The 26,132-nt window shown below is 42.3% G+C and overlaps 1 protein-coding gene across 3 annotated transcripts in view; it reads right to left on the reverse strand.

The window, feature by feature from the left end:
* DSCAM (DS cell adhesion molecule) overlaps positions 1-26,132 on the reverse strand; it is a 680,512-nt gene that overhangs the window by 66,487 nt on the left and 587,893 nt on the right. For 2 of the 3 annotated variants that reach the window (XM_050933241.1, XM_050933240.1), the window contains exons 21-25: positions 18,741-18,894; positions 6,076-6,193; positions 4,770-4,933; positions 729-827; positions 226-414 (exon numbers count right to left, since the gene is read on the reverse strand). In XM_050933241.1, the coding sequence (XP_050789198.1) occupies positions 226-414; positions 729-827; positions 4,770-4,933; positions 6,076-6,193; positions 18,741-18,894 (724 nt within the window). Of the gene's footprint in view, positions 1-225; positions 415-728; positions 828-4,769; positions 4,938-6,075; positions 6,194-18,740; positions 18,895-26,132 lie in introns of those variants that run through there. The other variant, XM_050933242.1, reaches the window with a different exon arrangement.

Raw genomic sequence — 26,132 nt, forward strand, 5'->3', positions numbered from 1 at the left:
TTGGGGACCCCTGATCCATCTTGTTTCTCTCATGCCCAGGGACAAACATGGTTACAACAACAATGCAAACAATGTTTTCAAAAGCAATAACAAAATCCTCAAAGCAACTAAAATTGGAACATCCGTGCTTCTCTTTCTAACCATAACAACAGAATTACTTCTATAACAGGATGGGAGAGCTCACACTCATTAACTGTCTGAGTAAACAGGACAGCAATTCAGTACCTTTTCCAAGTGTTTTGGCCTCTATGATCTCACTGATGCGTCCTGGTCCCACTCCATTCTGAGCAGTTAGTGTGAACTTGTACCAGGTACCACATTTCAAGGTCTCTAAACGGTAGGACCGTTCACTAGGGCTAATGGGAAAACTACCCCACTGCTCACTATTATCTTCAGAGTACTGCAGTATGTAACCTGCAAGAAAAGCAAAGACAATGATAAACCAGCTACCTAACTTCTTTAGAAGATACAAATCACAAATTCTGCTGAATATGACAAGATATTATGAGGATTTTATACATTAAGAAACCCTTTAGCACAGAAAGATATTGAACTCTCTTCTTACTGGATTAGTTCCAATAGATTCTGTGTAATATAAATATACATATGACTTGCATATGTGACTTCCGCGACCTCCATGACAGACACGGAGCCCTAATCATTATTATATGCCAAGCCTCTAAAGAGATGATAATTTAGTAAGTTATAGTTAACCTGAATTCTATTACCTCGGATAGAACTACCACCATTGTCTCCAGGTATCCAGGAAAGAGTGATAGAAGAAGATGTGGTTTTGGACACAGTAAGTCTTGGCTGGTCTGGTGGCACTGGATGGGAAGGAGTTAAAAATAGAAAATAGATTTAAATGATTATGCATAGCTTTAAACATTCTAACAGTCATTTATCAAATAACTGTTTTGTGTGGCAAAAATGCAAATTATTTCTGTCAAAGTGTCTGTATAGTTGACACCCTCAGTTAGAAGTGAGCAGACAAGCTCTCATTTTTTATATTTAAATTTCTATACAATTTTATCTTTCATTTTTCCCCACTTTTTCTCTGAACATCTGTATTTCTCAGCTCTGCTGTCCTGCAGGATCTCCTTCCAACTGACCAGGAATACACGTGGCCTCTCATAATTAACTTTCTATTAATTTTCACGCCTGTTTTAAGTGCAATGGCTGCAAGTTTAGCTGATGGAAATTGAGGCCGGTTTGCAAATAAATGGCACACACAGGGATGCGTTTGCACCAAATAGTGGTAATCGCATATGCAAAAGTGAGTACATACACATTTTTTGTTCAGCTCCATGTGTTGAAAATTTAGCTGTGTGCATTAAATGGCACAGGAATGGAGTATCTCTGCCATGAGGAAATCCAGATTCCTCTTTGCAAAAGCTGCCACAGCATCTCCAGATGTTTCTCTTCCACTCATGATGCCCATCCACATGGAAGAGATGCAGCACTACCAACAAGAGGTGGGTGAACCTGGAAAAGTTTTGTTTCTGTTGCTGTGCACAGAGTCTATCAGACCCAAGAGTTTGCCTGGGCATACAGGATGGATTCTCAGAGCAAAGTGCATCTGGGGCTGATTGTGGGAAAGTGACCATCCCTCCTTCTTTTTCACTGTGACAAAATATCATGATTCCATCAAGTGAGGTCATCTTGCAATATTCTGGTTCATTTTGGTAGATTCATACATGGCTTTGATTTCCAATTGAACTATTTATCTAGTCTTATTATGCTAACTGAGAATTCCTGAATGGGGGGACTAAAAATGCAGGGCATGCTGTGGACTCCTTGAAGATGAGCATTTGCCAAGCTAATGCTGTTTGTTAAAAAATTAACAAGTAGAGATAAGTGAAATTCCAAAGAGTTGATTCAGTTTGGACCAGAGGCTTAGGGTTTGAATATTTATCTAAACTTTATCTGAATCACTTGGATTCACAATTCTGAACTAGAAATTTGATAAGAAAAAGCTCTTATATGATTTCTGGGATTGCCTGGTTACAGTTAGGCCAGAAATATGGCAAGGAAAATTTGTGGGGTATTTAGTCACTTCTTGTCCCCTTCTGCTCCTAGTTTGAATCAAGAGAGGTAGAGGTTCAAGATTATTATAAATTAATATTTTTTAAAAAGTTATGTACACTTTATAATCACAACACAGGTTCAGTTCAAGTCGAGGTTTTGTCTGAAAGTTTGGATTTGTTCTCTTTCTACACAACCAGGCTTATCCATCCTTACTTTCAGGTACTGATGACTGGATAAAAATCTTTCTGACATTTGCCCTTTTCTGAGGGAATCCCTGTCCCTATCATTTACACATCTACATGTTCCTCCTAAGAATTCTGTGATGTAGTCCATATTGTAAGAAAGATCTCTGAAATCTCTAGGATTGGAAACTAGAGCTGATCAGGAACTTTTTTATGATTTTTTTTTTCATTAAAAATGCCAATACATCAAAACCAAAACTGTCTGAGAAACAGGTAAGTTTAATGAATCTCCTGGAGTGAAATTTTTTTGGAAAAATTTTTTGAAACTGTCAAAATCTTTTGTTTCAATGTTTTCAAAATGAAAAATTCAGTTTGTCCAGTTTGAAATGACTTTTTGTTTAGAAACCTAAGCCAATTAGAGTGAAAAAGAGGCATGAAGGAAAAAATGCCAAAATCAAACATTTTGAAAAGTTCAGAATGAAATGTTTCACTTATCCTGAACTGAATTTATTATTAATTATTATTATTATTATTTTGGTTTGTGAAAATTTAGTCCTGATTCAGAATAAGAAAATATTTTCACACTCTTGAAAATATTCCCAGGATTGGAAAACTGTTTCTCACTCAGCTCTGTCAGAGACATCCTGCCCAAAAATGCTTGGAGGGAGCAGAATCTTAATATAGATATCATCTCTTTTTTCACCATAGATAGAAGTGAGAAAGAAACTGGAGGCTGAAGCATATGAAATTGAACACGATGGGTGAAATCCAGACTCCACTGAAAACAATGGCAAAACTCGACTTCAGTGAAGCCAGAATTTCATCCTATAGATCAGATTCACTAGCATGCTTCAGCTACTAAGCGCTATTCGAGTGACACAAAGCAGTTGTAAATACAGCTGGATTTATGGACTCTTTGTGCTCCCCAGAGCAAAGCAGCTGGAGTAATTTCCTGCTGAAATTCCCATTCAAGTCACAGGACAGCAATTTGATCAGTGCTGATCTGAAGCAAGACCACCAATTTCACCTCGTTTATAGGGGGCTGATCTTAGCTACTTAACTGCTAAGTACAGTGTGAGTGCTGGAGAAAAAATAAACTCTATACTCCAGGGAAGATTAGTTACATCAGATGTACTGTATCATTTCTCCCTTATTCCTTTTGCTTTGGTACTTTCCACTGAGAGTTAATGAACATATTACACCCTAAAAGATTGAACATTACATTTTTCATCACAGTTCCCACCTTCTCCACCTAAGATCCCACATATTAGATGCCAATCTCCCTTTATTCAAAGGAATTAATAGTGATTTGCTTTTAGTTATTGCAGTTTAATAACTTTGAGAATATACAATTATGAAAGTATGTATTAGAGTACAAGAAACAAGGCTTCAACTTAACATTATTTCTGTCCCATTTCCCTATTGTGATCATGTTTCAGACACTACAAAAAAGCATGCCTGCTTCTTTGTTGGATTTTAGGTGAGTTAATGCACTCACTGACATTTGTTTCAGGCTTAATAGATAGGGATACATAGAAATACCTACACTGCCATAGAGGCCACCTCTCTTTTTGTGTTCTAAATTGCTGGACTACTTGAGCTGACAATTTTTAGGACCATATATCTGGGGACTGGGAACAGAATGTTTTCCAAAGAGCGTTCCATGTGCTCAATTCAGTAATATATTTCCCATGTCTGATAAGTTTTGACAGTTAAGGCACATTGCAAGGGTTATTTGCTCAAGCTTTGCACTGAGGGGGAAAGAGGAGGAGAGTCTTGTGAGTTGAGGGATCTTTGTGTGTGTGCGCACATGAACATTGTGTGCTTTTGTTGACATTAGTGTTACACATATTTTCACATTGTTTGTGCACCTAGCAATACCATGTTGGGTGACTGTATACATTTAAAAAATATTATAGCAGGTACCTGGTAATACCTGCTAACTAAGATTATAGTAGGGGAAAATATTAATACCCCCTCTTATAGTCACCATAGCTTTCTGTACATTTCTCCTTTCATGTTGAAGTTTTCCATACTAGGTCTCAGTCCAGGAAAATTTGATTTGGACATTTTAAACAAAATTCCTTCAGCTACTGTTAAATTTTGCAACTTTAAAATGATATATTTATATATACATAACAACAGTAAGAGCATAAGAAGTTATTTTCCTTATGTAGAACTCAAAATCAATTGAAAGTGAACACTTTGGACCTGATTCTCCAAATGCTTATCCACATGCTTAACTTTAAGTGCATGAACAGTCCCACTGAAGTCAATGACTTTATCATGTTAATTTTCAGCTTGCAAAATGTATACCATAAAATATACAGGATGATAAACTGCGAAGCAGCCAAGTCACCATTACTAGGAGAACCTTTCTTATGAGTTCTCATGTCTCATTTTTGATTATTTAAATTTGCAAAAATATTGTTTATACATAGACATGCAAACACACGCGCACACACACACTTAAATATACATTACACACACTCTTACACATTAACTAACAGCCATGATAAGACCGTCAAAACAATTATGTAAAAGGTCCAACTGGCTTACCTTGTACCTGCAAATTCAAAATAATTTCATCAGAACCCCAGTTGTTACTGGCCACACAGCTGTAATATCCAGAATCCTCTGCTTTCACAGTACGGATAACAAAGCTGCCATTGCTGAAGATGCTTCTTCGCCCATCAATCATCACTAGACTGGGTGTCCCGTTACTACCTCACAGGAAACAAAATGCATACATTAAAGAAGTTACAATCGGATTAAAACAAACAAAAGAAAGAACAGGACCCTCTTTAGTTAAAGCAGCACTGGAAGCATGCTGCTGGAAAATGCCAATGGTCAGTATTTGAATAAGTGGGAATCTTGGCTATGATTTGAATAATAAAGGAGAGGACTTCCTCCTTAATTATCAACCCCTTCAAAAAGTACAACCAGCTCGGGGTATAATGTAACTCAAAGTTGTACAATGCATCATAATCACTGGTATGGGACATGGATTTCTCTCTCATAGCTTCCAAGTATCACTTCTGATCCAATATTTGGATCAAATTATTGTCCATACAGTTACAGCATGGCTCTCCAAAGCATGACCAGTATGTTTAGAAAAGAGCAAAATGTGTGTTATGTACTATACTCATGAATGTTTTCTTTTTAGAAAATTACTACAATTAGCATTTACCATGGATTTTGATTCACATTAGCAACACAATGATCATTGACACTACAGTTATATTCCCCAAGCCTGATATATAAATACCAATTAAAACTATATTTAAAGTATTTAATATTTATCTCTCTTCCCCCCCCCACATTTTCAGTACCTTCTAACCCTTAAAGTCAACAAGTTTTAGTCAGTTGGACATTCTGAACTTTCCTTCTGAAGCTGTAATCAGTCTCTACACAGTGAAGCAAGGGTATATTCCTCCTGACACACTCATGCAGTGCAGGACTGGCGCTAGGGGTTTAAGCGCCCTAGGCGCACGGCAATTTCGCCACCCTGCGCGCTGGTCCCATGGCTCCGGTGCTCCACGGCTCTGGTGGAGCTGCTGCAGTCATGCCTGTGGGCAGTCCACCGGACCCGCGCGAGCAGCCGACCATCCACAGGCATGACTGCGGCAGCTCCACCGGAGCCGCGGACCAGCGGACCCTCCGCAGGCACCACTGCGGCAGCTCCACCGGAGCAGCCTGCCGCCCCCTCCCACAAAACGGCGCCCACCAATTATTCTGGCGCCCTAGGTGATTGCCTAGGCTGCCTAAATGGTAGCCCCGGCCCTGATGCAGTGTCATGCCCAATCTCACTCATGATTTTAAGCTAAAGTGCCTTATTCAAGCTACACATATAGTTGCTGGTTACCTATCCTTCATCCATTTGACTGTAGGAGATGGGTCCCCAACGGCCTTGCAAGGAAGGACAATATCCTTCATCCAAGGGGTCGTTACTGTGCCACTGAATGTCAGAATTCTGGCTGGAGCTGAACAATAAGAAGAGGAAGACTGAAACAGAGGAGCTCTTTTTCATATATTCTTTAGAGTAAAAACACACAAATGCAAAATTAATTATTTTTACCCACATTATCAGCTATTTATTTGAACACAAATAATGTATTTTTAATATCTGGAGGAAAGAAGACTGGGGATGGAAGAGCCTTGAAGTAGAATAAATCCCAAAAGCTTTTAATCCTTGAGCTCTCTTTCCTTTCCTAGTACTCTATGAAAACTTAATCTTTTGTATATTTATTGGTGGGAGCTAAGATGAAATGTTATATCAAAGGCATTCCCCTCTTTGAATTATCTTCTAGTCCACATTTTCTGGTAGTCGTATCTACAACATGTCAGAATCTTAAAGACTCTAGTTACTGAAGAATAGCATATCAGCATCCTATGAAATCTCCTAGTTTCATTTTGACAAGCAAACACAAAATCTTATTCACCTCAGTGAAGTGAAAGTTGAAAACATTCTGAATTGATCAATAGTTGTTCTGATAATCTCTTTTATGACTAATCTATGTCTTCAATGGCCCAGATATTTCAAAAGTCAACATTGTTTTATTCCCTGCTCTTGCTATAAACGAGACTCATTTTTTACAAGTGTCAAACCACCTTAGGCTTTGTCTGTATGGTCCTATGCCCCACTGCATAGTCTTTCTAAGGTAATCCTGTGATCAGAGCTTGTCCAAATACCTGCCCTACTTCTGTGCAAGTGGCAGGGGTGGAAAGGTTCTTCGTTCTCATTTTCTAGCAGTTCATGGAATACAATAGGCTCTTTTGAAGCAGTCTTGTCCATTATCTATGTTTCCATCCAAAGTAATGTTAATGTAAAAAAGGAAATTATTACCCCAGATAAAACATTGTCATCTTGAATTCCAGTGGGTACCATCACTATCCACAGCCTGGTGAGAGTTAGCAGTTTAGGCTAGATACCTACTGTACCAGAGTGGGATTGTTGGTGGAACTGCCAGGGTTCATAACCTGATGTGTGATTTTCAGTTAGGTCTGTATTTTCTGGCTGAGACTGGCTCAATGGGGAAAAAGAGTGCCAGTGATTAAATACTATAGTGATGCATGCTATAAAAATGCCTACAATAGACAGATAGATTTTGACAATTAGGTCAGTCTATGGATGGTTCATCTCCTCTAATGATATGAGCATTACATCAAAATTGTCCATAGCTGTGAACTCTCTGTCAATAATTCACTTCAGATATAGAGTGGAGGGGAAAATGTGGCTTTATGTGCCCTTGACCCTGGAGCCAGTCCCTGGTGCAACTTAGAACAGCCCTTTGTCTTATCTAAGGGTATGGCTACACTTGAAATTTCAGAGCGCTGCCACGGCAGCGCTTTGAAGTGTGAGTGTGGTCGGAGCGCCAGTGCTGGGAGAGAGCTCTCCCAGCGCTGCACGTAAACCACATCCCTTACGGGTGTAGCTTGCAGCGCTGGGAGCCGTGCTCCCAGCGCTGCAGCACTGATTACACTGAGGCTTTACAGCGCTGTATCTTGCAGTGCTCAGGGGGGTGTTTTTTCACACCCCTGAGCGCGAAAGTTGCAGCACTGTAAAGTGCCAGTGTAGCCATGGCTTAAGTTGCTTCAGGTTGCAATGGTACACACGGGCCATTTTGGCAACTAGAAATCGCCAGAGAAGAACAGATCAAGGGAAATGTGATCACACACACGCTAAAGTCAGCAAGGTATCCCATCTGAAAACATTCATGTGGATGTGTAAGATGGGTCCTCAAATGCATGGCCCACAGATAATTTTAGCAATACAAGACAAAATTTTAAAGGCGCCTTTTAAATTCGGTCTTGCACCAGTTTGGGTCTACAAAACTGTTGTTTGTGTACTCAGAACGAGCTGTCTGCTTTGAAAATGAGACCTTTATGTTATATGGGATGCATTTTAAAAATAAGAAAAGTGTGGTTGTCAGGATCAAGGAAATATTTTATAAATTGGCTCACAGAGGAAACTTCATTTCATTCCACTTTAGCACACGCTTGCTTAAGCCATGAATTTTAAATGTCTATGGCTACAACAGCAGGATGTTCAACACAAGTCAGTTGTGTGTTCTCTTCAGCATGCTATGACAAGCCCAGACTAAAACATTGTATCTGGGGAAGATTAATTTTCTTCTGAATTGGAAAAGCTCAGATTGGTATTTTGAGCTGTGGGAACTTGGAAAATAGATTTGTCATTTTTAATAGATTCCTTTTGTGCTACATAACACAAAGCTGTTTTGTTTTTCAATATGAAATTTGCTAACTTTAGGAGGGATAGTCTCACTACAATTACTAGGGAGTTAGGCAAATAAATCGGAGGGTGCAGAGGGGATAGGAGTCTAACTTGAATCCACAAAAGCTAATAAATTCAAAGTTAAGATGGCAACTCCATCTTTAACACATACTGTACCTAAGGATTTCAGCAAAATGTTACTGTGGTATTTTTGTTCCATAATACATAGGCCCTGTGGGGTCATGTTTTAGCTTTCACATAGTGAATTTCCCAGGTATGACCCTTAATGTAATTATTATTCATTTTTAGTCCTTAAATCTGCATCTAAAAGCACCATGCTGAAATTGGATGCAACTACATTTCATAGTGCATTTTTAATACTGATATTCTTCAAGTGTGCATGTTGATCAGAACTGACAGTTAATGATCCATTTTGTGCTAATTAGACAAACATGAAAATGAGAGTCAGCATCAAATGTAACTGAGATGTTTCATCTCAGTGGGTTCTTATCCTCTGCAAATAATATTTAACGTAAAATCATATATAGAACAGGTCTTGAAGAGTGAAAGAAAATTACTTCTGTGGGCTGCAGTGGGACAGCTGGGATTCATGAAGAGAAAATGAAGCCATATATTATGTATCGGTAATCATTTTGGATTGTGATGCCTAGATTCTCTTAATGTGTGGTAGAAGCCTGAGCTTATTAGGACATTTGCTCTGGTAAAAAAATTAATTAAAATATACACCAAAAATCAGTTCTAACGATAGAGACGAACAGATGAAATGAAGCCTAGGTAGTAGGACTACAGTGTATTGCTGATAGAAAAAGAGCCAGACTGAAAATGCCCATCACTTGCTGATGCTAAACAGCAACCAACAAATACCTGCTTACTCTACATGAGCAGGTACTTCTGAAACCACCATCCCATCAAGGCTAATGAAGCACTGTCTTGAGTAAATGATATCACCAGAATAGCATGAAGGAAATCAGTTGTCAGTTGTGATGTTGCAGTGTTGTTTTCTGAAGTGCCATTTTCAGGTGCATATGCTTTGGGAAAGACTAACACTAGCATGACAAGACCACACAGTAGGAAAAGGTAACTGGATAGTTAAAAACAAGCTAACTAAAACAAACAAAACCCAGAAGTCTACCCACAGATTGACCACCTAGGGTGAAATCCTGCTTCCACTGAAGTCAATGCCAAACTCTCACTGATTTCAATGGAGCCAAGATTTTACCACTGGAGTGTTTTTTTAAGTTAGTCATTCTGTCTAAGGCTATGTCTACACTACAGGATAATTTCGAATTAACATAAACAGGTTTTATAAAACAGACATTATAAAGTCGATTGCACGTGGCCACAGTAGGCACATTAATTCGGCGGTGTGCGTCCATGGTCCGAGGCTACCATTGATTTCTGGAGCGTTGCACCGTGGGTAGCTATTCCGTAGCTATCCCAAAGTTCCTGCAGTCTCCCCTGCCCCTTGGAATTCTGGGTTGAGATCCCAGTGCCTGATGGGGCAAAAATCATTGTCGCGGGTGGTTCTGGGTACAGCCTCACCCCTCCCTTCCTGAAAGCAGCAAACAACCATTTCACGCCTTTTTTCCTGGGTGAACTGAGCAAACGCCAAAGCACAGCAAGCATGGACCCTGCTCAGATCAATAGCGCAATCGTGGACATTGTAAACACCTCGCACATTCTCGCGCAGTCTATGGTGAACCATGAACTGCAAAGGCAGGCAAGGAGGAGGCAGCTACGGCAGCGCGGCGATGAGAGTGATGAGGACATGGACACTGAATTCTCCCTAACTGCGGGCCCCTACGCTTTGGAGCTCCTGCTGGTAATGGGGGAGGTTCTACCCATTGAATGCCGATTTTGGGCCCGGGAAACAAGCACAGACTGGTGGGACCGCATAGTTTTGCAGGTGTGGGACAATTCCCAGTGGCTGCGAAACTTTCGCATGCGTAAGAGCACTTTCTTTGAACTTTGTGACTTGCTTTCCCCTGCCCTGAAACGCCATAATACCAAGATGAGAGCAGCCCTCACAGTGGAGAAGCGAGTGGCAATAGCCCTCTGGAAGCTTGCAACGCCAGACAGCTACCGGTCAGTCGGAAATCAATTTGGAGTGGGAAAAACTACTGTGGGGGCTGCTGTGCTGCAAGTAGCCAAAGCAATCATTAAGCTGCTGCTACGAAAGGTTGTGACTCTGGGAAATGTGCAGGTCACAGTGGATGGCTTTGCTGCAATGGGATTCCCTAACTGTGGGGGGGCGATAGATTGAACTCATATTCCTATCTTGGCACCGGAGACCAGGACACCCAGTACATAAACCGCAAGGGGTACTTTTCAATGGTGCTGCAAGCACTGGTGGATCACAAGGGATGTTTCACAAACATCCACGTTGGATGGCCAGGAAGGGTTCATGACGCTCGCATCTTCAGAAGCACTGCTCTGTTTAAACGGCTGCAGCAAGGGACTTACTTCCCGGACCAGAAAATAACAGTTGGGGATGTTGAAATGCCTGTTGTTATCCTGGGTGATCCAGCCTACCCCTTGATGCCATGGCTCATGAAGCCATACACAGGCAGCCTGGACAGTGGTCAGGAGCTGTTCAACTACAGGCTGAGCAAGTGCAGGATGGTGGTAGAATGTGCATTTGGCTGTTTAAAGGCTCGCTGGTGCACATTACTCACTCGCTCAGACCTCAGCCAAACCAATGTCCCCTTTGTTATGGCTGCTTGCTGTGTGCTCCACAATCTCTGTGAAAGTAAGGGGAAGACCTTTATGACGGGGTGGGAGGCTGAGGCAAATCACCTGGCCGCTGATTATGCACAGCCAGACACCAGGGCGATTAGAAGAGCTCACCAGGAAGCGGTGTGCATCAGAGAAGCCTTGAAAACGAGTTTCACCACGGGCCAGGGTACGGTGTGACTGCTGTGTTTGTTTCCCCTTCATGAACCTCCCCCCTTTATTGACTCCTTCCCTGTAAGCAACCCACCCTCCCCCTTCGATTACAGCTTGCTTAAGGAAATAAAGTCACTATCATTTAAAAAGCATGTATTCTTTATTAAAAGTCATTCCCTGTAAGCAACCCACCCTCCCCCTTCGATTACAGCTTGCTTAAGGAAATAAAGTCACTATCGTTTAAAAAGCATGTAATTATAAAAAGAGGAAGAGAATTAACAAGGTATCCCGGGTGTGGTTTGGGAGGAGGATAGGAGGGAAGGAAAAGGCCATTAAGCACATTTCAATGTAATGACAGCCTTTTGGTTGCACTGTCCACCGGTGTGGAGTGGGCGAGTGCACAAAGCCTTCCCCCACGCGTTCTTACACGTCTGGGTGAGGAAGATACAGAACATGGTGAGTACTGAGGGTGGTTGAACATGGGCTGCAGCGGCACTCTGTGACCCTGCTCCTCTTCCTGAAGATCCACCAGACGTCGGAGGATATCAGTTTGATCACACAGCAGCTCCAGCGTTGCATCCCGCCACCGCTGATCTTCCTGCCTACACCTCTGATCTTCCTGCCGCCACCTCTCATCTCGAGCGTCTCTCCTATCCTCACATTCGTCCCTCCTATCCTCACGTTCACTGGCATCTTTCCTGTACTTTGCTACCACGTCCTTTCACTCCCTCAGATGAGCTCTTTCATTGCGGGTTACTTCCATGATTTCAGAAAACATTTCATCTCGCGTCCTCTTCTTCCTCCACCTTATCTGAGCTAGCCTTCGGGATGGAGTAGGGAGGCTTGAAAAATGTGCAGTTGCATGAGGGAGGGTAAATAGGGAGAGAAGGATTTAAAAAGATACATTTAACAGAACAATGGTTATACTCTTTCACAGTGAACAACACTATTCACCTTACATAGCACATGTGATTTCACTACAAGGTCGCATTTGGAAACTTTTAATATTGAGTGCCTGCGGCTCTGGTGTTACAGATCTCACAGATGCAGGTCCGGGCATCACAATTCAACTTGCATGCGGTCATGGTAAGCCACAGCTTCTCCAGCCTTCATATACACAGTGCCCTGCTTCTTTCCTGTTAACAAGCAGCAGCAGACGCCAACCCCTCCCCTCCCCAATCCAATTCTCTAGGATTGCTTTACCCCTCCCCCCACCGCATGGCTGATATCATGGAAGATCACTGCTAATCACCCCCCTTTCTCCCCCCCCCACCACGTGGCTGGTAGCTGGGAAGATTCCTGCTGGCCAAACGCTAAAAAGCTCAGTGCCATTACCCCACCCCTCCCCCCGCTTTGCTACGTGCAAGGAAGGATTTCTTTTAAGCAACAGCCCAGTAGGAAAATGGCCATCTCTCTGTCCCCTTAATTAAATTCCTTAATTTCAACCAGGTTACCATGAACGATATCACTCTGCTGAGGATAACAGAGCGAGATAAAGAACGGATGTTTCTTGAATGCCAGCAATCACCGGGACCATACGCAGCTAGGCTTTGTCATGCAATGATACCCGATTACTTGCTACATGCATGGAGTGGTAAAGTGTCCTACCATGGTGGATGGAACAAGGCTGCCTTGCCCAGAAACCTTCTGCAAAGGCTTTTGGAGTACCTCCAGGAGCGCTTCATGGAGATGTCCCTGCAGGATTTCTGCTCCATCCCCAGACATGTTAACAAACTTTTGCAGTAACTTTACTGGCTGTGAATGCATCCCAAGCCCTCATGGCAAATCAATCATTAAAAACCGCTTGCTTTTAAACCATGTTTTATATTTACAAAGGTACACTCACCAGAGGTCGCTTCCATGGCTTCACTGTCTGGGCTAGTGGCTTGGGAGGGCTGGGAGGGTAATTCTATCTGGGTCACGAAAAGCTCCTGGCTGTTGGGGCTAATGGAGTGCTGTGTGCTCGCTGCAAGGTCGTCCTCCTCTTCCTCCTCCTCCTCCTCCTCATCTTCCCCCTCCACTGAATCCTCAGCCAGGGTTGAGATTATAACCCCCACCTCGGAATCCACGGACAAGGGGGGGGTAGTGGTGGCGCAGCCCTCTAAAATTGCATGCAGCTCAGCATAGAAGCGGCATGTTTTTGGCCCTGACCCGGATCTTCTGTTTGCTGCTTTGGTTTTCTGGTAGGCTTGTCTGAGCTCCTTAATTTTCACTCTGCACTGCACTGAGTCCCTGGGTGTGGCCTTTTCCCATCATAGTCTTGGAAATTTTTTCAAATATTTTTTCATTTCGTCTTTTGGAACGCAGTTCTGTTAGCACTGAATCCTCTCCCCATATAGCGATAAGATCCAGTACCTCTCGTGCGGTCCATGCTGGTGCTCTTTTTCTATTCTCAGGAGACTGCATTGTTACCTGTGCTGATGAGCTCTGCGTGGTCACTTGTGCTGATGAGAGCTCCACGCTGGCCAAACAGGAAATTCAATTCAAAAGTTCGCGGGGCTTTTCCTGTATACCTGGCCAGTGCATCAGAGTTCAGATACCTGGCCAGAGCGGTCAGTGGTGCACTGTGGGATACCGCCCGGAGGCCAATAACTTCGATTTACGGCCACACTAACCCTAAACCGATATGTTAATATCGATTTTAGCGTTACTCCTCTCGTTGGGGAGGAGTACAGAAATCGATTTAAAGAGCCCTTTAAATTGATATAAAGTGCATTGTAGTGTGGACGGGTACAGTGTTAAATCGATTTAATGCTGTTAAAATCGGTTTAACTGCGTAGTGTGGACCAGGCCTAAGAAAATAGCAGTTAATGTAGTCACTGTAATTTATCTACAAAACAGACCCAAAGATACCTTGAAGTATCAATAAAAGCTGCAATCCACTTGTGAGCAGAGATGGAAGGAAACTAGAATTCCTCCTGTTCCACTGAAAATTCCAAATTGTCAACAAAAAATAATCATTCCAAAAAAGACCAAAAAATGAAATTTGCAAATTTTCCCATGGAACAGATATTCATTTCAGAAGTGTCAAGAGAATATTTCATTTTGATATTTTCAAAATGTTTCTGAGACTACTTAAGCTCTCTTATACTGACTGAAAATTTCTGTTAATTTTTACTACTATTTAGGACTACTGCAAGATCCCTGACATGAAGAAAAAAATGTGTTCATAGAGCAGAATTCCAGTAAAAGGCCTCACCAGGTTCCTACCAACCTTCTTTTGTAGTTTTCTTACTTTCTGAAGGTAACTTCAAAAGTTAATTACTCCCTAGGTTACAAATCAGATTCATAGATTCATAGATTCCAGGACTGGAAGGGACCTTGAGAGGTCATCGAGTACAGTCCCCTGCCCTCATGGCAGGACCAAATACTGTCTAGACCATCCCTGATAGACATTTATCTAATGTACTCTTAAATATCTCCAGAGATGGAGATTTCACAACCTCCCTAGGCAATTTATTCCAGTGTTTAACCACCCTGACAGTTAGGAACTTTTTCCTAATGTCCAACCTAAACCTCCCTTGCTGCAGTTTAAGCCCATTGCTTCTTGTTCTATCCTTAGAGGCTAAGGTGAACAAGTTTTCTCCCTCCTCCCTATGACACCCTTTTAGATACCTGAAAACTGCTATCATGTCCAGGACTGGCGCTAGGGGTTTGAGCGCCCTAAGCAGACGGCAATTTCGCCGCCCCGCGCGCTGGTCCCGCGGTTCCGCTGGAGCTGCTGCAGTGGTGCCTGCGGAGGGTCCGGTGCTCCGTGGCTCCGGTGGAGCTGACGCAGTCATGCCTGCGGGAGGTCCACCGGAGCCGCGCGAGCAGCCAACCGTCCGCAGACACGACTGCGGCAGCTCCACTGGAGCCGCGGAGCACCAGACACTCCGCAGGCACCACTGCGGCAGCTCCATCGGAGCCGCCTGCCGCCCCCTCCGGCAAAACGGCGCCCACCATTTATTCTGGTGCCCTAGGCGATTGCCTAGGCTGCCTAAATGGTAGCGCCGGCCCTGATCATGTCCCCTCTCAGCCTTCTCTTTTCCAAACTAAACAAACCCAATTCTTTCAGGCTTCCTTCATAGGTCATGTTCTCAAGACCTTTAATCATTCTTGCTGCTCTTCTCTGGACCCTCTCCAATTTCTCCACATCTTTCTTGAAATGCGGTGCCCAGAACTGGACACAATACTCCAGTTGAGGCCTAACCAGTGCAGAGTAGAGCGGAAGAATGACTTCTTGTGTCTTGCTCACAACACACCTGTTAATGCATCCCAGAATCATGTTTGCTTTTTTTGCCACAGCATCACAGTGCTGACTTATATTTAGCTTGTGGTCCACTATAATCCCTAGATCCCTTTCTGCCGTACTCCTTCCTAGACAGTCTCTTCCCATTCTGTATATGTGAAACTGATTGTTCCTTCCTAAGTGGAGCATTTTGCATTTGTCTTTATTAAACTTCATCCTGTTTACCTCAGACCATTTCTCCAATTTGTCCAGATCATTTTGTATTATGACCCTACCCTCCAAAGCAGTTGTAATCCCTCCCAGTTTGGTATCATCTGCAAACTTAATAACCGTACTTTCTATGCTAACATCTAAGTCATGGATGAAGATACTGAACACAGCCAGTCCCAAAACAGACCCCTGCGGAACCCCACTTGTCATACCTTTCCAGCAGGATTGGGAACCATTAATAACTACTCTCTGAGTACGGTTATCCAGCCAGTTACACACCTACCTTATAGTAGCCCCATCTAAGTTGTATTTGCCTAGTTTATTGATAAGAATATCATGCAAGACCGTATCAAATGCCTTACTAAAGTCTAGGTATACCACATCCACCGCTTCTCCCTTATCCACAAGATGTAAGGTCCCTGCAGACATTGCAGTTGTGGTTATGACAGGAAATGGTTTTCAACATTTTGTGTGTTCTACATCATTAGGGTGCGCAGAAGTAACATAACTTCACAGGAACCCAAACCACTTGCAAACTCACAGAATGCAGCTCACAGGACATTAGGGTGACCAGATCACAACACTAAAATATCGGGACACATTGGGGTGCTGTCAGCCCTGCCCACAGTCCACCCCCTCTCCTCCCAGGCTCCACCTCCACTCTGCCCCAGGCCTGCCCCCTCCCCACTTGCCTTCCCCCCACCGTGCCTTTCTTCATCCAGCAGGCCCCTTGCTGGCTTGCTGCGTCCTTCCTCAGTCACCCACCCACCACTCGCCTCTTCACTCCTGCTCGCTGCTCACTCACTTGCCTCTTCACCCCTCGCCTGCCACTCACCTCTACGGCGCCGACTTCCCCTCTGCCAGGTGGGTGCTCGCCCACACCCTGCCTCTTCCCGTCCAAGCATCCACACTCGCTCTACCCCCATCCACCCCCTTCTCCCAAGTCCCCACTCCTGCCCTGCCTCTTGTCCACCTCCTCCCCTGAGTGCGCCACGTCCTCGCTCCTCCTCCCTCCTCCTGGAAAGCGCTAAGTGCCACCAAACAGCTTTTCGGTGGTGGGAGGCGCTGGGGGGTGGGGGGAGGAGCGGGGACATGGCAAGTTGAGGGGAAGGGGAGAGGAGGAGGGGGAGCTTGGCTGCAATTTTTCCCTGTGGGTGCTCCCTGCTGCTTGCCTCCTTATCTGAATATCAGGACAAATGGAGTCCTGATTGTACATTGATCGGGACGCGGGACAAAGGGTTAAATATCAGGACATCTGGTCACCCTAGAGGACATGTTCATAGTATAAAAGAAGATGACGCTACTTTTCTTGTAATTTATAAATTTTAAATTATAAAATGGCTCACTTCATCTGTATCACAAAATAGAGCCCTGCACAGGTACAAAATTTGTATCTGCATCTGATCCGCAATCTGCAAAAATGATCCACAGATCTGAAGTGGATATCTGCCGATTTGCAGTGATCTACCACAAAATACACCACAACAGCTGGTCAAACAGAAGTCTCCACACCAAACTAAAGATCTATTATACCATGTGATTGTATTGGTCACTCTATTATAGCAGAGACTTGACCAATGACAGTGGCTAATGAAAACAGATGGCTGCCCATCACCATCACAGATGGCTAAGAAAGATACTACACATTTCACAGAAGGACAAAATAACAAATGCAAGAGAAGGGAGCTCACAGAGCAGGACATGTTAACAAATATCATTACAGAAAGAAGGATCAAATGGTTGGGACATATACACTATACAGCAGATGGGAGAGGTGCTAAGCAAGCACTGAATTGAGTACTAGAAGGAGGAAAGAGAAAGCGAAGAAGGCCAAGGAAGAACTGGCAGAAGACAGTGACAGAGGATACTGAATGTGCTGGTATCACCTGGGAAGTACCACCATAATTAGCATCATAATCAGTGGAGAAACTGGACTGCCCGATGTGTCAACGGCACAGGAGGAACTAAGGTCTAAGGTAAGACCCACTACTTTCCATACACTAGATACTGTTTTAATGTTATTTGCTTGTAAAGTAGATAGTAAAGCAGCTTGGAAATCTGTAACACAAACATTTCTGCATAATTTAACTTCTAATAATCTTCTGAGATTATTCTAACAAAAATACAAACAAACTAACCTAGAAACAAACAAAATTGCCAAATTCCTTAGAAAACTATGACTAGCTTAGAAATTACAGCAGGCATATATGAGTATAAAATACTTTGACCCTCACAAGTGAACTGAGAGAGCTTGTTTTGCCCAACCTATCAACAGCTTATTTGCAAGTCTCACATTATTTTACAGTGTTGTCAAAACACCCTGCATTTCTGCAAACTGCCTACTAGCCTTATATTAGAGGATATGACATTGTATTAGTGTGACTTTTTCTTTCATAGATTGTAATTTCACCAATCCTGAACTGGCATAAAACACCTTTGGGCTCCTCCTTTCTCCCCCAAAGGAGCTTCTCTCACGTTCACGTTCTCTGTCCCATGTCATTGTTCCTGGAGGGAACAGAACTGCAGGCACTGAAGATAAGTCAGGCCTGCTGAAGTAATCACAGCTAATCATAGGGGACTACAGCCCAGCACCTGGTCTGAGACTGGGAGGCATGTGTGATTCCACCCTGAGAGAGATGTGATAGCTTGAGGCCCAAGACCTGGCAGGGGTGCACTCACCCCTCCAGTATGTCCATCGTGAGGGCACTACCCCCCAACCCCTTGCAGTTCTGCCATCCTTATACACTGTTGTTTTCAGCTTTACTAGCTCAATTAAAGCTAAGACAGGTATGCCTCTGACTGCCACACAGACAGACCATTCGGTAAACTTAGAACTGAAACTTAAAAATAAACAAACCACAACACCAATGACAATTAAGGTATGTTAGTAACTGGTGGTCTTAAAAGACAAACAGAAAGACTATTTTATAAAGGGCAGTCTCCATACCTTTAGCCAATGGTTCCACGGTGATAATTTCACTGCTGTTGCCTCTTCCTGCAGCAGTGACAGCCACCACCCAGACACTGTACTGTCGATTCCGACTCAAGTTGGGGATTCTGTAGGAAAATGAGTCAGGAGAGGCTTCAAACTCGCTGATTACCTGTGATGGGAGAGACAAATGTTTCCAAACTAAAATAAACAATATCTAAAGAAAGATTGTTGAGTGGAGTAGCTCAAGTCTTTTACCTCTGGATGTCTGGAGTGAATGATGGTAATTGCTCCAAATAGACTGCACATGGTACTTAACAGGATAGGGCTACATTTTGAAATCAATTTATTCAGTGAATTTAGCCCTATTTTCTTTTTGCAAATTGTTCATAGATCAAGATTTTTATGACTTTGTTTCTTTTAATTCGGTTGATGAATAGTTTTAATTAACATATTTGACAATGGTACTCCATGAATACTTCTTATCAACACATTGCCCAGTGGGTTGTAGTAAAATCATCCTGAGAGAATATTCATTTGTCTGATTAGATTCACTAGACACGCTTTGTGATGGGTCACTCACATCTTAAAGCCTGGTTCCTATACTTTGATTGAAGGACTTAACCCAGTTTCTTACTCCGATGTGATGATCTAAACTTTATAAATTACCTCCATTCGACGTAAATTTTGTTTAGTCACAAAATGAATTTTGTTTTCGATTTTAAAGATTCTCAGCTATGGATCAGGACGATAATGCGGGCAGTGGACAGTCAGTCTTCCCCAAATTGCCACATCAATATGCTTCAACTGTGTGCTGGAGAGATACTAACAAGATGCCAGCTAGTGCCAGTTGTGGTGAGATAGTTTAAAGTGTATCCAAAATAACCTATGTAATTAAAGAAGCATGGGGATTTAAGGATGGCCAGGGATTTTGTATGTAAGTACACACCGTACAATGAGGCTTTATTCTTCTGAGGGTTTGATCTGGGAAGGAAATTTTGTCTCAGGCCTGAACAGTAAATGCAACTGCAATAATACAATAGACAGTGCTGAGTATCAGGAGCGAGCTGTGATATTACTGCCTGACACCACACTATTACCAACTTACTTTCTCCTGCTGGTTCAGCTAGAAAGGAGTTGCAGTAAAAATATTGAAGCCAGTAGTTAGCAATTACGTACAGTTAGAACATCCAGTTTTATTTCTAACACAGGTTCTGTGCATCTTGAATATAAAAACAGCCAGGATAACCAATCAGTTCAAAGGAATAAAATAGAATATTTTTTATATGCAACATTACACTTGGATCTCATTAGCTAATGCCAGGCTACTAGAGTATTAATGATGCAAATGACAATTGTGTTGAGATTTTTTTTTATTACAAATAAATATTCATATAATTCAAGGTTCATTAAAACAGACAGGTTGGGTGCATGAATGCCCTTTGATATACAAATATCTCAGGGTGGTAAAGGCCAATTCCAAGTAACTCATATTTCAAAGGAGACTTTGACCTGAAAGTGTTCACATAAATTGTCCTTCAAAAGGAAATTCAGAATAAATGGGCCGTTTCTCAGGTGTCAATTAACACCTCTGTAGTCTGAACTGACAGGAAGTCTCAGCAAATTGGTGGGGCAATGCATACTCCTCTACCCTTGAGATGGCATCTTCTATACTGGGAAAAATGGATCATGCTAGAACATTTCAGGTTTCAGAGTAGCACCCGTGTTAGTCTGTATCTGCAAAAAGAACAGGAGTGCTTGTGGCACCTTAGAGACTAACACATTTATTTGAGCATAAGCTTTCGTGGGCTACAGATGTGGTCATCTGATAAAGTGGGCTGTAGCCCACGAAAGCTTATGCTCAAATAAATTTGTTAGTCGCTAAGGTGCCACAAGTACTCCTGTTAGAACATCTGTTAACTAACAACATGTTAAACTCCATTTTGCCTTTAGCGTGGACAAGGAATGCTTTGTTTAAAAATGTGTTGTCTGATCACTACCTCCATTGCCACTGGGACATTTACTGCCATTCCATTGGTGGAAGAATCACAACACTGGTGTCTTCAATTCCTTTTAAGCTCCCTCATGTTTGGCTCCTTTCCGAGTGTCACAGAGACTGGACAGCATTAGCAATTGCATCTACTTCAATTAATTATTCACTCTTTCACTGAATCAATTTATTAATTGAATTTGGCGTAACTAACAAATATATCTGTACGCAACTGGTACCTTTTTAGCAAGATTATTTAGCAAACCATTTCAGTTTCTAATTGGTTAACAGAATTCTCGCATTTCAACATTTAACATTAACTACCAAACACTTGGGGACATTCCAGTGAGAAGGAATTGATTTTACTTCTAGCTTTTTTTCTTTAATTTCAGCTAGACTAATATGTCAGAAACTTACATTGCATATGGGGGGAAAGGGAGCTTTATGAGCATGAAGATTAAATAACTAAAAAAAAGTTGTAACAAAACATTTTAAAGGAAATGTCTCCTTGTCATATATTAGGCTTTGCATGTCCCATTATGAATGCCCTATGCTAAAAGGAATGCTAAACTTGCTCAAGGGTTTCTTTCTACTACTCTTCAGGGAATTCTGCACCAAAAAATTAAAAATTCTGTGCACAATATTTTAAAATTCTGCAAATTTTATTTGTCAAAATAACAATCTAGAATAAATGTTGGTAATTTATTTAATAATACCTGTCAGCAAGTATGTCTGTAACAATACAGACAACAAAAGAGATTCAGGATTTTTTTTTGACAAATAAATTCTTTACTAAGCATATTAATATAGAACTCTGAGTAATAATTCACTTAAACTACAATACATAAATGCATTTCCTGCACTCCTCACAAGCAGTGCAAAAGCTTGGTAGAGTCAGAGGTAACAGAGTAGCTGAGGGAGAGGGAAGTAATTGCTGGGAAGAAGCCTGAGAATGAATCTGGAGTGTTGGGTGCGGGTGGGAGAACTATGGAATAGCATGATGGATTCTTAGGGAGTTGGGGAGGCTCCCACATGACCCCAGCCCCTCCCATTCAGTCAAGAACATTTGCCCCTGTCCTTATGTGTTCCTGCATCCCTTTCCCATCTCCATGTATCCCTGCACCCACAGCCACCCCTGCACCTGTCCCCATGTGGCCCTTCACCCCCTCACCCATCCCCATGTGTTCCTGCATCCCTGCTCAACCACTCTGCCCGTCTCCATGTGTCTCTGCACCCCCTTTCCCCATGTGTCCGTGCACCCCTACTCAGACACCCCGTCAGACTCATGTGACCCAGCTTCTCCTCCCCCATCCCCATGTGGCGTTGCATCCCCACTCCCATTCAGCCCCTGCCCCAGTCTGTCTCCACCAACTAGCCTTTCTGAACACAAGTCTATGTGATCCCCCAGCAGCCCCATGTGCCTCACTCTATCTGTCCTCCACCATATCCTGGACCTTCTAACCTGGCCCAGTGGGCAGGGTGCTGTGAGGAAAACAGCCAGCTGCTACTGCTGGTGAGCCAGCAGCTCTATTTTGGCACCACAGCAGCCTCTGGTGGGAAAAAGTGTAACTGCAGCACCTCTTGAGCAGAATATATTTTTGGGGGAGAAAAGCGAGACACATGAAGTCTGCATGTGCATAGTGGCATAAAATTCGTCCCAGAATAACTGACTGAGCTGGTGCAGTGGCTTCTTCAGCTCCCCTCTGTTGGGTTTATTGTTTACTGTTTCAGTTCACTGCCTACGAAGCACAGCATGGAGCGTGACCATAGAAAACCAGCAGGGTCTGTGCAGCATGAAATGGAAGCTATGTGACACATTCTCCCTTCTGTGCATTCTCTCTTCTAATTATCCATGTAGACCATCTACCTGGTGGAATTCAGGCAACAGAAAGAGAATCAGAGGAACAGCCATTTTAGGTAGCATACTTTCCCTCCCACGTAGCCTCAAAAATATTACAAAATAGATTAGTTAATGCTGTTAGAGACAGCCTTAACTATCCCTTCCAAACTCTGTGACTTCATCAGAGGGACTGCAAGGTGCAGGTAACTAGACGGTGTCAGCTGGATACAAAACAGCAGCCAGGCCACCTGTTTTGCCATGGCTGGGGCAAACCTATGGAACCTGCAGAAGAAGAATGCCTCTATGCAGCAGTCCAGGTATCCACAGAGTTAGGATTAAGGCCAGGATTTCCTGTGGATACACAGCCAATGGGACAAGAGCAAGCGGCTTCCCCTGTCTGCACTGAATCTCAGCCAGTTCTGCACTGAGGACAATTGCTGCATTGGAAATCTCTCTAAGAGACCCTGCTAAGATACCAAGTGTTCCTCTCCTTTCACATTTTCCTATGGGATCACAGAGATCCAGGTTAGGACTAGGATGAATTGAAAGAGCTATTTGAAGACTGCTGAGAGAAGAATACAAACTGGGACTCACTTAGACTTATGCTCTGGCTTGTGAAGAAACAGCAAAGTCAGTTCCGCTAACACCCCCAGCATGAGCATAACAAGCATCAAATTAAAATGTAAAAGAAATGACAGCATTACTAGAAAGTGTGATTCTATTCTGAAATGTGACCTTCTTATTCAATAGACGTGTTCCCTGGGGGTATTCAGAATCGCAGCTCCTTAGATTAGTGACTAAAATAAGATGTTACTCCTTTTTACTCCTGTCATGGTATAATTCCCCAATCTGAACCTTAGAGTCCAAAAATGGGGTACCAGCATGAATTCCTCTAAGCTTAATTACCAGCTTAGATCTGATAAGCTGCCACCACCCAAAAAATTATAGTGTTTTGGGGCACTTTGGTCCCCCCAAAAACCTTCCCTGGGGACCCCAAGACCCAAATTCCTTGAGTCTTACAACAAAGGGGAATAAACCATTTCCCCCCCTTCTCCTTTCTTCCTCCCAGATCTTTCCTGCCCTGGGTACACTAGGAGATCACCGTGATTCAACTCCTTGCATCACAACACAGAGAAATCAGGTTTGTTTCCCCCCTTCTCTCTCCTTCTCAGGCTTTCCCTCCCTGGGCTATCCTAGAGAGATAGACAGATTCAAGCTCCGTGAATCTAAAACAAAGGGATTCCACCCTACCCCGCTCCCTTCTCTCTCCCTGTCCCTCACCAATTCCCTGGTAAGTACAGACTCAATTCCCTTGAGCCTCAACAAGGGGAAAAAATTAAACAGGTCTTAAAAAGCAAAACTTTTAATAAAAAGAAAGAAAAAAAAGTAAAAGTTGTCTCTGTAATTTAGATGGTAAAAGTTACAGGGTCTTTCAGCTTGTAGACACTAGAGAGAAGCCTCCCCCCCAGCAAAAATGCAATTTAAAATACTTCCAGCAAAATACACATTTGCAAATACAGAAAACAATCAAAAGACTATAACCACCTTTCCTACTTAATACTCACTATTCTGAATATATAAGAGACTGTAGCAGGGAGATTGGCAAGAAACCTGGTTGCACGTCTAGTCCCTTTCAGGACCCAGAGAGAACAAAGCCAAACCCAAAAAACACAAACAAAGGCTTCCCTTCACCAAGATTTGAAAGTATCTTGTTTCCTGATTGGTCCTCTGGTCAGGTGTTTTTGGTTCCTTGTTTGTTAACCCTTTACAGGTAAAAGAGACATTAACCCTAAACTATCTGTTTATGACAACTCCTCTTAACACTGCAGAGTCAACACAGCTAATACTAAACTTGATTCTATGCCTTCTTGTACATCACCATCAACAGAACCAGCTTAGTCCTTAGATGCATCCTTTGCAAACCTACTGAAGACAATGGAGTTGCACAGGTGGTGCTGAAGAAATAAATTAGCCAGAAGAACCTTTATTACTAGTGGTGATGAGTAAAACAAAACCCAGTTTGAATCTTCCATCCTGTAGTGTAATCTATTCCTCAGTAATCCATTTCATGATTACTCCAATTGGGCTGGGATTTAGGCAGACACTGAGTGGGGCAGCACAAGCTGTGTATCTCAGTTGGCAAAGCAGAGAGCAAGGGAGTTACCGAACATATATGTGTCCAATAGCCTTCATAAATAATCGCCTAGCTGTTTACTACAGCCAAGTCCTGTCTCTCATTGCTACATGTCACTGGTAGAGTTTGTAAGGCTGGCAGTTAGAAATAAACATGTTTTTTCTTGTAAACCAAAGATGTTTAAGCTTGGAGACTTAGAGAGAAAATAATCACAGAACTCCAGCAATGCTATTTGTAACGAGCCACACTTTAAAGAAGAATGACTCTTTAATTTACAGACGTAAAAAACCTGTATGTGAAATCCTGACCCTAATGAAGACAATGTGAGTTTTGCATTGACTTTAAAAGGTTCCAGATTTCACCCTGTTATTTTGGAGCTAAAGGTTGTGAGTTCTATCACTGATATATGTTTAAGAGGGTGTGAGGACTCCATATGTGTTGAAATGATCAGATACTCAGTATTTTCTATTAAAATCCATCAGCTGCCAGATCCAAAGCTGGGTAATGAGACAAGTCCATCATTTTATGAAAAAGAAGGACAGGTATTATTTTTAGCGGGGCTTTAAAAGAAGATGTGTTTAAAATGATAGTGTATAGCATATCAGTGCCATTTGTGCATATCAGTGAATCTGTTATTTCCAATCTATTTTAGAGATATGCACTATGGCTAAAAATGTTAAACAAAAAATTAAAGCTGACCGATTAAAACAATGAATCTACAATTATTTGTGCTGGTAATAAAGCTGTAAAATAGTTATAAAATAAGACTATGGTGTATGAATAGGTAAATATTTTTAAAATAGCTGAAAAAAATAAAATAAGTCTATGTGTGTTTTATAAAAATAAGTATTAAATAAACAATTACTCTCATGCTGTATAAAGTGCCATGTAATCAAACTGACAGATACGTTGTGTAATGCATGAACCTAAGTGTGGATTAGAGACAAAAAGCTCAGCTCCCCTCCAGCAACCTTGACTCCAGCCATGCCTCCCTCCTGAGTGCACCTGTTATCCATGACTCTGTCTTTTTAATATTCACCAATTTTCCCTTTCCTCTTTTAAAAAACTGATCATACTCTTAATCTACAAGGCCTGTAGAACTGTAATGACCATATCCCCACTTTGTTCATAACTGGTTTTGCATTATATTGTGTAGTTTTTGCTCATGTCTTCAAAACTGAGGAGGGATAGAGATGAATGCAAAGACATCTTCATCAGGGTTGGAATGCAGGCATCACCAGTTGTGTTCCTAAATCTGCAGCTAGAGAGCTAGAACAGGGATGTATTTGTTCATCACAGGTCAACTGCCATACAGTGCCATTTATCCTCATGACATTTATATAAATAACGGAATAAATTACAAGCAGTGTAATAACCAACCTTCCTGCATTTTCTGCGTGCATATGTTCTGCACAACAAAATAATCGCTCAAAGTGAGTAATGATG

The sequence above is a fragment of the Gopherus flavomarginatus genome, chromosome 1 (genome assembly GCF_025201925.1).
Source record: "Gopherus flavomarginatus isolate rGopFla2 chromosome 1, rGopFla2.mat.asm, whole genome shotgun sequence".
Taxonomy (NCBI): domain Eukaryota; kingdom Metazoa; phylum Chordata; order Testudines; family Testudinidae; genus Gopherus; species Gopherus flavomarginatus.